The 12367-nt window shown below is 56.6% G+C and overlaps 1 protein-coding gene across 2 annotated transcripts; it reads left to right on the forward strand.

Moving 5' to 3' along the window:
• The first annotated feature begins 251 nt into the window (after positions 1–251).
• On the forward strand, positions 252–11691 carry Fam110a (family with sequence similarity 110 member A). 2 transcript variants are annotated; one of them, XM_047540337.1, is made up of 2 exons: positions 252–432; positions 10140–11691. In XM_047540337.1, the coding sequence occupies exon 2, from the start codon at positions 10236–10238 to the stop codon at positions 11121–11123; it is 888 nt and encodes a 295-aa protein (XP_047396293.1). In that variant the 5' UTR covers positions 252–432; positions 10140–10235; the 3' UTR covers positions 11124–11691. The 2 variants fall into 2 exon arrangements, with proteins under 2 accessions (XP_047396293.1, XP_047396294.1); XM_047540338.1 differs by lacking the exon at positions 252–432 and adding an exon at positions 6732–6855.
• Positions 11692–12367: the final 676 nt, after the last annotated feature.

Genomic DNA, 12367 nt, shown 5'->3' on the forward strand with positions numbered 1-12367 from the left:
GTCCCAGCTGGAAGGGCGGAATGAAAAGAAAGGGAAAGAACCCGGCCCTGCGGCAGAAGCCCCGGCGGGAAGAGGCTGGAGCCAGATGGGCGGAGCCGGGCGGGCTGCCCGGTCGCCGCGCCGGCTTCACGCGGCCGAAGCTAAGCGGTTGCCTGGCAACCGGGGCGGCGCGGCGTTCGAACGGAAGCGAGGAACCAATCAGGAAGTCCGGGGCGAACCATTCCGGCGACGGGGGGCGCGCTCACTTCCCCTTCCTCCGCTCGGGCGGGGCCGCGGGACGGCCGGGCCACCTGCTCGGCTCGGTGCGGAGGGCTCCGGCGAGGCAGCCCCCCGGCTCCCACCAGGGGCCGGGCCTCCGCTCCGGCGCGAGTCCGAGCTGTCAGCCCGTCAGTCGGCGCCGGGGGAGCCGCACACGCCTAGCGCGGGCTCCAGGTGAGCGCGCGGTGGCTGCGGGGTGCGAGCCCGGGTCCGGGGTCCCGCTCACCGGCCTGCCGTGCGCGCGGTCCCCGCGTCCTGGTTTACGGACGGGCCGCCGAGGCCAAGGCGGAGACCCAGGCCACCGAGGGTCGACCCAGACCCCACGTCTTCCGCTTCACCTCACAGCCACTGGCCTTGGCCATCTGGAGTCGCCTTGCGAGACCCCACGCCGCTGGCGGTCGTTTCGCAGCCCCTGGGGGCGGAGCACGGCGCCCGAGCCCCGCCCCACCCGCACCCCTTCCGAACACCCTTTTCCCTTCCCCAGGGGCGGGACTCGGCGTTCATTTGAGACCCTTATGCCTAGAGGGTCCCAATTCCCAAACTGTCCTCAGAGGACCTCTCTCTGGGGATCAAACGGGGCTGACGTTTCTGGGCTTGATTCGGGGTGAGTGGGCAGCAGATTCTAAGGCTCTGGGAGTCGCTGCTGGCCTCTTGGGAGTCTGTCCCAGGTTGGTGGAAGGCCGGTAGGGACAGCCTGTAAACCAAAGCCACTGGTCACGAGAGACTTTGGAGTTGGGGATGAGGCTTGGATCCTCCCAGGGTGGCGTGTTTAATGTAGGTTGGGTCCTGCTCAGCCTCCTGGGTACGTCGCTACCCACAGGTTGCTCTTGTGGGGCTGCTTTTGTAGGTGGGGGCTGTCACAGACTTGGCAACGCAGGGCTTGGCTCCCAGTCTATCTGACTTTCATCTTAGAGGCATTGGCCCGTAGACACAGGATCTGAGTGTCTTGAATGAATCTCTTCGGAAGGGACTTCTTAGCTTCTCTGCTGTACCCTCCTCCTGACTTTGGGGGGAGGAACTCAGAGAGAAAACAAGCCATTCATTCATTCTTTCAGCAAATATTTATTGACTTCATATGATCTAGCCTCCTTGCGTGTTTTGCTTTTCTCAGTGACATCTGCTCCACCCTATGCCCTATTTACTTTTTCTGTTAGCCAGTTTATTGTCTTCCCCCACTGGAATGTGATGCAGGGCTGGGGCTAGGATGAGGCAAGTTAGGGACTCCCTCCCAGCACGAACCTAGGGAGCCCTGAGCCTTGGTAATCAAGGTAACTCGATTAATTAGCATCTGCTGACCATTTGCTGTGTATTCTGCTGGTGGGAGGTCAATGCGGACAGCTTCCATGGAGTGCAGTCCTTCCCCGTCTCTGTCACAATTATAAGTGCATCCCCTGATTCAACTGTCCCACTGCTGGGCAAAATGCTGTAGGTGCATGTGGTTTGCAATAGATGAACAGGACAGATGCTAAGCTGCCCTTAGGAGGGACTGATGGGAAATAATTGGACGCTCTTTATGTACTGATGTGGCATCGAGAACGTCATATATATTGAGTAAAAGAGCAAAGTGAAAACAAAACCCATAGTGTGATGCTGTTTAGAAGAAGAGAAAGAGTATACGTCCCTGCTTGCTCGTGTGTGCCTCAAGTTTCTCTGGAAGGGTGCACAACGGTCTGTCCTTGTGGCACCTGTGAAGAGAAGGGCTGGGGACAGAGGTGCGAGGGAGGTTTTTTTTTTTTCCTTTTTTTAAACTTTATTCCCTTTAAAGTTTTTGAATTTTGAGCCATGTGCATTGAAAAAATCATTAAATATTTATATTTAGTGATTAAGTATAAATAAAATCATGAGATCACTGCCCTGTGATCTGTCACTGACTTGCTATGTGACTTTGGCAAGTTTCTTCACATCTCTGGGCTGAGATAAACGCCATGATGGTGAGGTCAGGCCTAGGCAGAGGGCAATCTAGGACAGGAAGTGGGCTTGGCCCTGGCTCTGGCTCACCCCCACCCTCCCTCCTGTGTGCCAGGTCCCTCCCTGAAGTCTAGCATGTGGTTTCTCCCTCATTCAGACCCTGTTCAAGCCCCCTTTCCCCATTTTGCAGCCTCAGGTACAAACCGAGGCCCAGGATATTGAGTTGTGGAGGTGGGCACCTGGGTGGCCCAGGCAGGAGTTCAATGCCCCAGGCTTCCACGCCCACCTCCTCCCACAGCCTGCTCATCTCTCCCTTCCCCAGGCTTGTGCAAGGCTGCCCTGGGCCAGGTCGACTGCTGGGCAGGCCAGGACAGGAGCAGCAGGAAGACTCCAGAAATAGCTTGGGACCTGGCATGGCCCTGGAGGATACCCAGCGGGTGTCTTTGACCTGGACAGCTGGGCTGAAATCGAGCTGGGCTGCCCTACTGGCTGGCCCCTGTCCACTGCCTGGAGCCTTCCTGATCCTCCTCTGGGGCAGGCAAAGGCCTCCCTGTCTCCATCACGTCTGGGCCAGAAGGAGAGAAGCAGGTGGAAGGAAGGGGGAGCAGACGGTGTAGAATGTCATAAAAATGACAAACACCAGAAGCCACACCTCCCAGCCCCTGACGGAAAATCACTAATGCCTCCTGAGTGCTTACTAGGCGCTCGGGACTCTACAAGTATGAACTCATTCCATTCCCACAGCTCTTCATGGAGTTACTGCTGATGCCATTTCCGACTTGCAGAGGGGTTTAAAATGTGCACAAGGTCACCTAGAGGTGGCATTCAAATCTAGGAAGTCTGGGAACTCCAGATTCCACGCTCTCACTCTCCCCTTTGCATGTGTATAACATTGGCCACCTTAACTGCTTTTCAGTGTGCAGTTCAGTGACACTCATGTGGTGAAATAATCAACCCCATCCACCCCAGAACTTTTCCCAAACTGAAATTCCATGCCCAATAAACACTAACTTCTATTTCCCCTACTTTTGAGGGTGAAAAACTATATATATATATATCTCACCACATTTTGCCTCTCCATTCATTCATTGATGGATGCTTGGGTCTTTTCCACCTTTCAGTGATTGCATAGTGCTGCTGCATGCAAGTGTGTAAAGAGGTTCCTTTACGTCCCTGCTTTTGATTCTTTGGGTATACATTCAGAGGCAGAATTGCTGGATGATACCTATGGTAATTTTATGTTTAATTTTTTTTTTTTTTTTTGTACCAGGGATTGAACCCAGGGGCCCTTAGCCACTGAGCCACGTCCCCAGCCCTTTTTATATTTTATTTTGAGACAGGGTCTTGCTAAGTTGCTTAGGCCTGGGTAAGTTGCTGAGGCTGGCTTTGAACTCCATCTTCCTGCCTCAGCCTCCTGAGCCTCTGGGATGACAGCTTGCAACCACTGCGCATGGCTGTTTAATTTTTTTTTTTTTTTTTTTTTTGAGGAACTGCCATTACTGGTTTTCCCAGCAGCTGTACCATTTCATGTTCCCAGCACCAGTGCCCACGGTTCTAATGTCTCCACATCCTCGTCAGCCCTGGTTATTATCTGTTAGTATATTTTTGATAATGGCTGTCCTAATGGCTGTGAGGCAGTGCCTCATGTCTTTGATTTGTGCTTCCCTAATGATGAATGATTTGAGCATCTGGTCTTTTACCTACTGACTGTTTTTATGTCCTTGGAGAAATGTCAGTCAAACCGCTCTGCTCTTAGCTGTTACCTGTGCTGCTCTGATCTGTGGCCTGGGACAGCTGTGCTCAGAATTCTGGGCTGCTGGAGGCTCCTGGGTGAGGCTCCTGGGTGAGGCCTCCAGCAGCCCAGAATTCTGAGCACTTGGGGATCTGCGGGATTGAACAGTTAGCCCAGCTCACGCTTTGGTGGCGATGGCCCCACGCAGGCCTCTTGCTGGGTGGGAGGCGCTGCTATGGATGCTGTCACAGTGTGGAAGTTGAGGAACTTACCAGGGTCTAGTTAGTTACTGGTGGAGCTGGGACTTGAACCCTAGCAGGTTGGTCTGGAGTCCATGCTACATCCGACAGGAGGTGGGGGGGTGTCACACTGGGATAGAGTGGCCCTGCGGGCAGCAGAGCCAGCCTGAGCCGAGTTCTGGATGAGGTTGGTGTCTTTGGAGGAAGAACGGGGCTTGACGAGCAGGCCCCAGAATCCTGCTGCAGTGGAGGAGACTTGGGGCCAGAGGAGGAGGGGCAGGTCTGGGAAGGCGGGTGGCAAGTTGGGGGCAGGGGAGGCTTGGTGCCCAGGGACCTGGTCTTTTTATTCCCTCCCACAGGTAATTATTAATTATAAAGGGAAAATCATAACTGGGCAGAGGCAAAATTTGTCAGGCATTTTCTTACCCAATTAATCAGCTATGACTGAGGACAAAGTGCTGTCAAATGCTCCTGACAGGCCCCATTAAGGACACAACAGAACTTCTGTGTTGTTCCTGACAGATATGTTTAGCCTTTTTCTTTGTTCCTATCTTTGTTTTCTAATTGAGGTGTAATTGACATACAAAAAAGCTGTGTGCATTTAGTGTTCTATTCTTGAATGGTGGCCCAGCTCCCAGCTCAGCCCCTTGGCCAATGATGTTTCCTCCTGTGTTTGGTCCCCAGAGGGAGAAAATATGGAAGGGTATGGTGGAGCCCAGTGGGGGTGACAGTAAATGAACATCTATAAAGAGACAGGGTGGGGTGAATACTGGGAAGGGAAGAAGAGGGGTTAGTGCACTGGTGGAAGCTTCTTAGGTGGTCATGGAGGCCTCTCTGAGGAGGGGGCATTTGAAGTGAGATCTGAAGGTGATGAAGTAGGAGATTGGAGGCAGAGAGCAACTGGTGCAAAGGCCCTGAGGCAGGAAAGACCTTGGCACATTCAGGACCAGCAGGAAGGGTTTTGTGGCCGGTGTGGGAAAGAGGCTGGAGATAAGATGGTAGCATTGAGCAAGGTCTTGGTCCTGGAGGGCCGGCGGGCTCCATTCCTTAACCACAGAAAGGTTTAAGCACAGCAGTAATGAGATCTGGTTTGTTGGGAAAACATTGCCATTATTACCCCACTTTACAGCTAAGGAAATTGAGGCCCAGAAAGATAGCCTGGGTGTACTTCTGAAGGTGGCCATCCTTCTGGGACCCAGACAAAGAGGCTGTAGTTTCTTTAGGCGTTCCCTGGGGGATACATCTGATGAGTGGCCAAAGCCCAAGGCTGTAAACTCTGTCTTCTTCCTCCCCCTGGCCCCCCAGTCCAAGCCTGGGCTCAAATCCTGACTCTGCTGCTTGCCTGCTGTGTGGCCTCACTTCTCTGTGCCTCAGTTTTCTCATCTGCACAGGGGGCACAATGGTGGTACCTGCCTCATAGAGTCAGCGTGAGAATGAAATAATGAACATGCATAAGGAGCCTAGAACAGTGCCGGAGCACAGCCAGTGCTGAGGAGAGCTTAGTTCTTCCCTGCTTTGTGGGGATTGTCTGCTGCTCTGTATTTCCTACTAGTGCCTGAAGAGATTTCTCTCCCTGTCACCTACTGATCCTCAGTGGAGCACCAAGCAGGGAGCCTGTGGGCCATTGTTGGGAGTGATGGTCTTGTACCCAGTCCCCTGACATTGGGGACTGGAGCAAAGCTGACCAGAGTCACTTCCTGCCTCCTCATGCCCCCACCAAGTTCTGGCCCAGCCTCCACCAGGCACAGAAATGGGACCAGACCCCCTTTGGCCTTCCCACATCGGAGACCTGGTGGACACTTCTTTTCCTGGGCCTCAGGTCCAGTGTGCCCACCCAAGCGACACAGCGGGATCAGGCTGGCAGAGGAGACAGCCATCACCCTCTCAGGGTCCTGCGGGCAGTGCTCCAGCCTCTTCTGGAAGTGTGGTTACAGAGGGCCTCCCTCCTGGAGGCCCAGAGGGCCGAGTAGCTGCGGAGCCTGGCACCGAGTTCTAGCTGTGCTCACTGTCAAGGCGGCCCTTGCCCACGTTGACTGTTTTGACAGAGCTTCTGTGGGCATCCCAGGGCCCTTGGAGCTCACGCTGGTCTGTCCCTCCATGTCGGAGTCTCCTCATTCATAGAGTAGTGGGCCAAAACCTACCCAGAGGCACGCAGGTGAAAAGGACTTGATGCAAAGGGAAGGTGCCCAGGTTGGGCTGCCTGGGTGACTTTGGGCGGGTGATTCGGCCAGTCCCAGCCTCAACTTTCCATCCATCAAATGGGGATGACAGTAGAGCTGAGCTCATGGCGTTCCTGGGAGCGTAAAGTGGGTTAATTAATACCAGGAAAGGCACTTTCCCAGCCCTGGCACAGTGACAGGTAACTGGCGGTGGCTGAGACCGAGGGAAGGGGCTCGGCTTTTCCTTGGCTAAGATGGGTGCGCTTCCCTGACAGTGTCACGGGGGCTTTGTGCCGCCCCGTGTGCTGTGGGCTGTCCCTAATCCGGAAGAGTTCCCTGGGCGAGCCTGGAGGGACTGTACTGGGTCGGCACCCAGCCAGCTGTCAGTGCCCTGGGGCTTGGTTCCAGCCCCTGCCTGGCTTACCTTCCCCGTTTCTGGGTAATACCCGGGCTGGCGGGTTCACCGGCTGCAGCCGCCGGAAGTTGCGCAAAGGCGGGTAACCTGAGCCTCAGGTGGGCCGGGCGACGGAGCTCAAGGCAGCAGCGCTGGCGCAGCCAGGTAGGAGCTGGCGGGGGTGAGACCAGGGTCCTCTGACCCGGGTGGGGGCAACCCAGTGCTCCTCCCTCCCCTGGATGGTGGGGACCAGGTGGGCAGGTGCTCCCCTTTCAGACTTACTGGGGTCGTAGGAATTGTGTCTTCAGCCCCTTCATTGATATACAGGTCAACCCAGGCTCAGAGTGGGGCAGCCGGCCTTGGGTGTCACACAGCATGGCCTCCACTAGAGACCTTCAAGATTTCCCAGAGGAGGAGACCGGGTGTGTGTGGGGGGGCAGAAACCAAACTGGGAATCCCAATTCCCCACCCATTCTATGACTTCCCGAGGATGACGTGGGACTGGGTTGGGGAGAGTTGGCCAGGTGGACTGAGTGCCCCAAGGATAAGAAGGGCTCCAAGGCCAGCGCATTTGGGGATATTTGTGGGCAGCATTTAAAAATCCGTGGGTGGGGCCTTGGGTGGTAAGAGAAGGCCATGGAGAGGACATAGAGTTCTACCTGGTGACTGGGACCCAGGCTTCCCCTCACAGGGGTCACCTCGGAGCATTTGTCCCCCTGTGACATGGGACTGTGCAGGTGTGCCCACTGGTTAGCCTCTGTTCTGTGTCTCCTCTATTCGCAGTTGGGCTTAGACACCCTTGTGGAGCAGGCTTCTGAGGGGACGGTGTCCGGTCCTCAGTCATAATACATAGGACAGCGAGCCTGGTTCGGAGCGCCACCCTTTCTCCCTGCTCTCGGTGACCTGACCGCAGGGAGGTCTATTTTTACCTGCATCTCACAGATAAGGAAACCTGGTCTGTTAAGAGGCACTGCGACTTGCGCAAGGTGCTTGGCGGGTAGGTGGGCGAGTGAGCCCGGGACCCTGGACCAGTGCTCTTAGCTGGGTGTGGTGACTTGCCCAGCTGGAGGGGACCCTGGGGTCAGCAGGTTCTGTCAGAGGGAGTGGGTGTCAGAGCCCGGCTCCAGGAGGGCTTCTGGCCTGGCCCTGCTCATCCGACCTCCTTCCCTGTTCCCCCCGCTGGTGCCTGGGAGGGAACCGCCTCGCCACCGACGGGTTTGACTGGTTTGGGTGGCGGTGGCTGGGATGGGGGGTGGGGGTGGGGGGTGGGGCAGAGTCTGGCTACCTCAACAGGTAGGAGGGCCTCCTGTCAGACCCTGCCTGCCCTCTCCTAGGGCTCTGTCCCCTTCCCACTTCCCCATCCCTCCTCTGGGGCAGTGCAGGCTAAGGTTGTAGTCTCAGCTCCGCACTGCTGCTGGGGTCCCGAGCTGGAGTCTGGGCTGAGCAGGAGCAGATGTTTGCAGCCACGTTTTGTGTGTCCCGAATGAGCACTATTTTAAAATGTATTATTACTGAATATGCACAGTTAAGAAAGTAGAATTTGCGTGCACTTCTGGATTGCCACACTCCTGAACACTAGTTACCACCTTGGACTTGCTGCCTGCTGCAGCTTGGGGTGGCCCTCTTTAGTTCATCTCCATCTGCCTGCTCACACCTGGCTCCCATGTACAGTTTTAAAAAAAATTTTTTTAGTTGCAGATGAACTTGATATCTTTATTTATGTATTTATTTATTTATTTATTTATTTTTTTGCGGTGCTGAGGATGGAACCCAGTGCCTCACACGTGCTAGGAGAGCGCCCGACCACTGAGCCGCAGCCCCAGCCCCTCCCATGTACATTTTGATTCTATAAGTCCTTGCATGTGTTGCGAGCAGTATCGCGAATGTGAGATGCAGTGAACAAAACACAGAACCCCCTGCCCGGAGGGAGCTGATGTTTTAGGAGGTGGGGCAACAAAAAATAAAACAACCATAGGAGAAGAAAGTGAATTATATGGTACTTAAGAAGGAGAAAATAAATTGTGTGTGGGGGGGTGTTGGGAGTGCTTTGGGGTCGAAGGGTGCAGTGTTGAAGTCAGCAGTGTAGCAGTCAGGGCGGGCTTCCTGTGACTCTGTCCCTTTGTCTACTGGAACCTAGGGCAATCAGTTCTCTGTTTCAGTTCCTCCAACTGCAGGAAAGGGTGGCAGCCACAGGCTTCTTGGAAATCATACGGGAGAGGGTGGTATCAAATGTCTGACACACAGCAGGGTCTCTTTTGTGCCGCCTGGCACAGGGACCACTGGCCACGTGCAACTGCTGAGAACTTGAAATGAATTTTAAGTTTTTATTTAATTAAAATTTTTAGTTAAGGTCGAATAGACCCATGGGGCTAGTGGCTACTGAATTGGACAGCATGGGTCTAGTGGCCTGAACTGCAAGTCCTCTTGCAGACTTAGACACCTCCCCTTTGTCTTATAGATGAGAAGTTTTGGGACTTAGTGTTTGGGTTTTCTTCTGCTCCATCTCCAAGCCCTTGAAGGGCAGAGGAGAATGGTGAACCTTGTGGCCCTGGGTCTTCCTTGGCAACAGGGACAGTGTTGGCTTGATACCTGGGGCACGGGCCCTGGTGTGTGTATGGGTGGCCATGTGGATGCTTGTGCACTCAGGTGTGGGTCCTCTAGCCTGAGAGTGCCCACCCAATGCCTGCTGGCAGATCCAGGGTCTGCTGAGTACCTCATGCGGGGCTGTGTGATCTCGGAGCAGCATAACTCAGGGTTGACAGGATCATATCAGCCTCGGAGTCCCACACTGGAGGCTGACTGGTGCCTGCACTCCTCTGGGGTAGGGGTGGGGATTTTCTGCTCCTCCCCTACACGCTCAGCTCCTGCGCCTGGGGCCTGGCATGTCTAGACAGGTGGATGGCACAAAGCAGCTTCCTGCCCGGAAGGGTGAGGGGTGGAGGTAGTACCAGGCTCTTGTGGGCAGTCCAGGTGCAGTGAAGGACTAGAGCCCTTGCTCTTGGTCACTTAATCCCAATTCCTCTGTCTCCAGCACCTCCCTGCTTGGAGGCAAGGGCAGAGCCTGGGTTAGCTTAAGCAAGTTAATTGTGTCCCTGAACTTCAGTTTCTCCATCCGCAGAATGGGGCTGTTGAGAGGACGCCAGGCTGAGCTGGCTGGTCCCATCGCAGAGCTGGAGCCCGCTTTGCTCCCTTGAAAGTGTGCCTTGCCCTATTTTTCTTCTCTAACGCCTTTTTTCTCTTTGCTTGGACTGGTCCCGGCCCGGGGTGGGAGGGAGGTGATATGGGCGGGACAACCGGCCTTTCAGCTGTAGCTTGCTGCCTGATGATTGGCTCCCGGTGAGGCGGGGCGTGGCCTTCAGCTTATAATAAGGCAGGCGTCTTGTCCTCTCGCAGCCTGGGGTGAGCCTTTGTCTGAGCGTGCTCTGCCCCTTTTCTTTCCTTCACTGCAGCCGTTGCCGGCGTCCAGCTGCCAACTTTGTGCCGGAACTCTGTCTCCTCATTTCTCTGATCCGTTCAGACGCGCGCCCTCCGGGGATGTAGTAGCCATGCCAGTGGACACGCTGAGCCACGGGGCCCCCGCCACCCCAACCTTACCTTTTCGCCTGCGGACCAAGGTTCCCGGGTACCTCCTGCGGAGACCAGCGGAGGGTGGAGCACGGAAACCCAGTGCCGTGGAGCGCCTGGAGGCCGACAAGGCCAAGTACGTCAAGAGCCTGCATGTAGCCAACACCCGCCAGGAACCTGTGCAGCCTCTGCTGTCCAAACAGCCTCTCTTCAGCCCCGGGACTCGCCGCACAGTACTCACGCCTAGCCGCCGAGCCCTGCCGGGTCCCGGCCGCCGGCCTCAGCTGGACCTGGACATCCTTAGCAGCCTCATCAATTTGTGTGATAGTCCCGTGTTGCCTGCCGAGGCCAGTCGTACCCCCGGACGGGCAGAGGGAGCCTACCAGCACCCCCCAGCCACTCCTCCGCGCCCGTCACCCTGCACAGCTGCAGTCCGACGAGTGGACGTTCTCCCCTTGCCTGCCTCACCTGCCCGACCTTGCCCATCACCAGGCACTGCCGCCACCTCCAGCCCAGGTCGGCCACCGGGTTTGCAGCGCTCCAAGTCAGACCTGAGTGAACGCTTCTCCAGGGCAGCCGCCGACCTTGAGCGCTTTTTTAACTTCTGTGGTCTGGATCCAGAGGAAGCACGGGGGTTGGGAGTGGCCCACCTGGCACGGGCCAGCTCGGACATCGTGTCACTGGCGGGGCCCAGTGCTGGGCCGGGCAGCTCTGAGGGGGGCTGTTCCCACCGCAGCTCTGCTACTGTGGAGGAGCGGGCCCAGGAGCGGGTCCCCTATGGCGTGTCGGTGGTGGAGCGCAATGCCCGCGTGATCAAGTGGCTGTATGGGTTGCGGCAGGCACGGGAGACCCCAGCAGCCGAGGGCTAGCCCTCTGCCTGGCTCGGAATTCACCACAGGACAGATCTTGGAGAGGCCCTTGACCTCTTCTGCATGCACTGCCTGGGTCTCTGGGCAGACCAGAGGCAGCTCTTGTGTGAACTTGGTGTAGAGGCAGAAGCTTCCGCTTAGAACCACATCCTCTGGCAAGGACTGATCCTGGAGAGGGTTGCTCTTGACCCTGGCCCCTCCTCCCCTCATACCAGGGTTCTGACATGGGCAAACCCCTGCTTGGTTCCTCTGCTGGGGCTGGCATCTGGCCATTTAGCCCTCCCCATTGGGAGTGGGGGGCCAAGGGGTCTGCCAAGTCTGCCTACCCAGTGACTCTGTTTCCTCCTTCCTTCCTTGGCTTCTGTCCCTGTTGACTTCCTCTTCCTTACCCAGTGGGCCCTAGCTTCCTGGGAACGCACCCTGGGGCATGGGGAGGGGAGGAAGGGGCCTATCTGCTGCTCTTCCTGCTGTGCAGCAGCTGGCTAGGTGGGTGGACCACAGGGGCTGGTTGGGAGTCTGCACTGCCCTGACTTCGCTCCCTCTGGTTAATAAATGCTTGTTTCTCAAGGCTGGGCCTTCAGACTCTTCTGTGTTCCCAGGGGGAGGGGGAGGGGAGCCTTGGAGTGGAGGAGGTCAGTGGTTGGCTTGAGACTTGCCCCAGAGAGGGTCCTCAGAACGCCCTTCACAGGGGAGGGGACAGATGCAGCCAGTGAGTGGGGACAGAGCGGGATAGGACTATGGGCTTCCCCTGTGCCAGGAAGTGGGCAGGCAGTAGAAGGTCTGGCAGTCACACCTGCACCCTCCCCAGCCTTGAATGCTCCCCCTTCCCCATCCCACCTGGTTCCCAAGGGGGCAAGAATCCCAGGGAGGGCACTGAACTCAGGGTCACGGGGGCCACAGAGCGTGGCTGGGAAGTGGGAGTTCTGGGAGGTGGACAGCAGAATGGGTGGCCTTGCCTGGAACTCCGGGTGATGCTGGGTAAGCCAGTCCTCCTGGGCTCAGAGGAGAACAGGTGGGACAGCCCTCCTCGCGTTGGGACTGTGTTGTGTTCTGGGCCCTTCATGCCACAGCCTAGTACCTGGGCCCGGGCAGGAGGGGGCTGGCACTGGGCGCTGAGGTCCTTTCCGGTGAGCTACCTGCTAGGAAACCACCCTTGCCTGATGGAGTGGCTAGGGCCAGGCACACAAAGAGCCACGCCAGGGGTGGCCTGGCCAGCCCCCCAGGGTGGGAGTGGGGCGGGCTGG

This window comes from Sciurus carolinensis, chromosome 2, assembly GCF_902686445.1.
Source record: "Sciurus carolinensis chromosome 2, mSciCar1.2, whole genome shotgun sequence".
Taxonomy (NCBI): Eukaryota; Metazoa; Chordata; class Mammalia; order Rodentia; family Sciuridae; genus Sciurus; species Sciurus carolinensis.

Excerpts from the sequence above, each read along its gene's own strand:
- Fam110a (XM_047540337.1), top strand. The coding sequence starts at position 10,236 with ATGCCAGTGGACACGCTGAGCCACGGGGCCCCCGCCACCCCAACCTTA.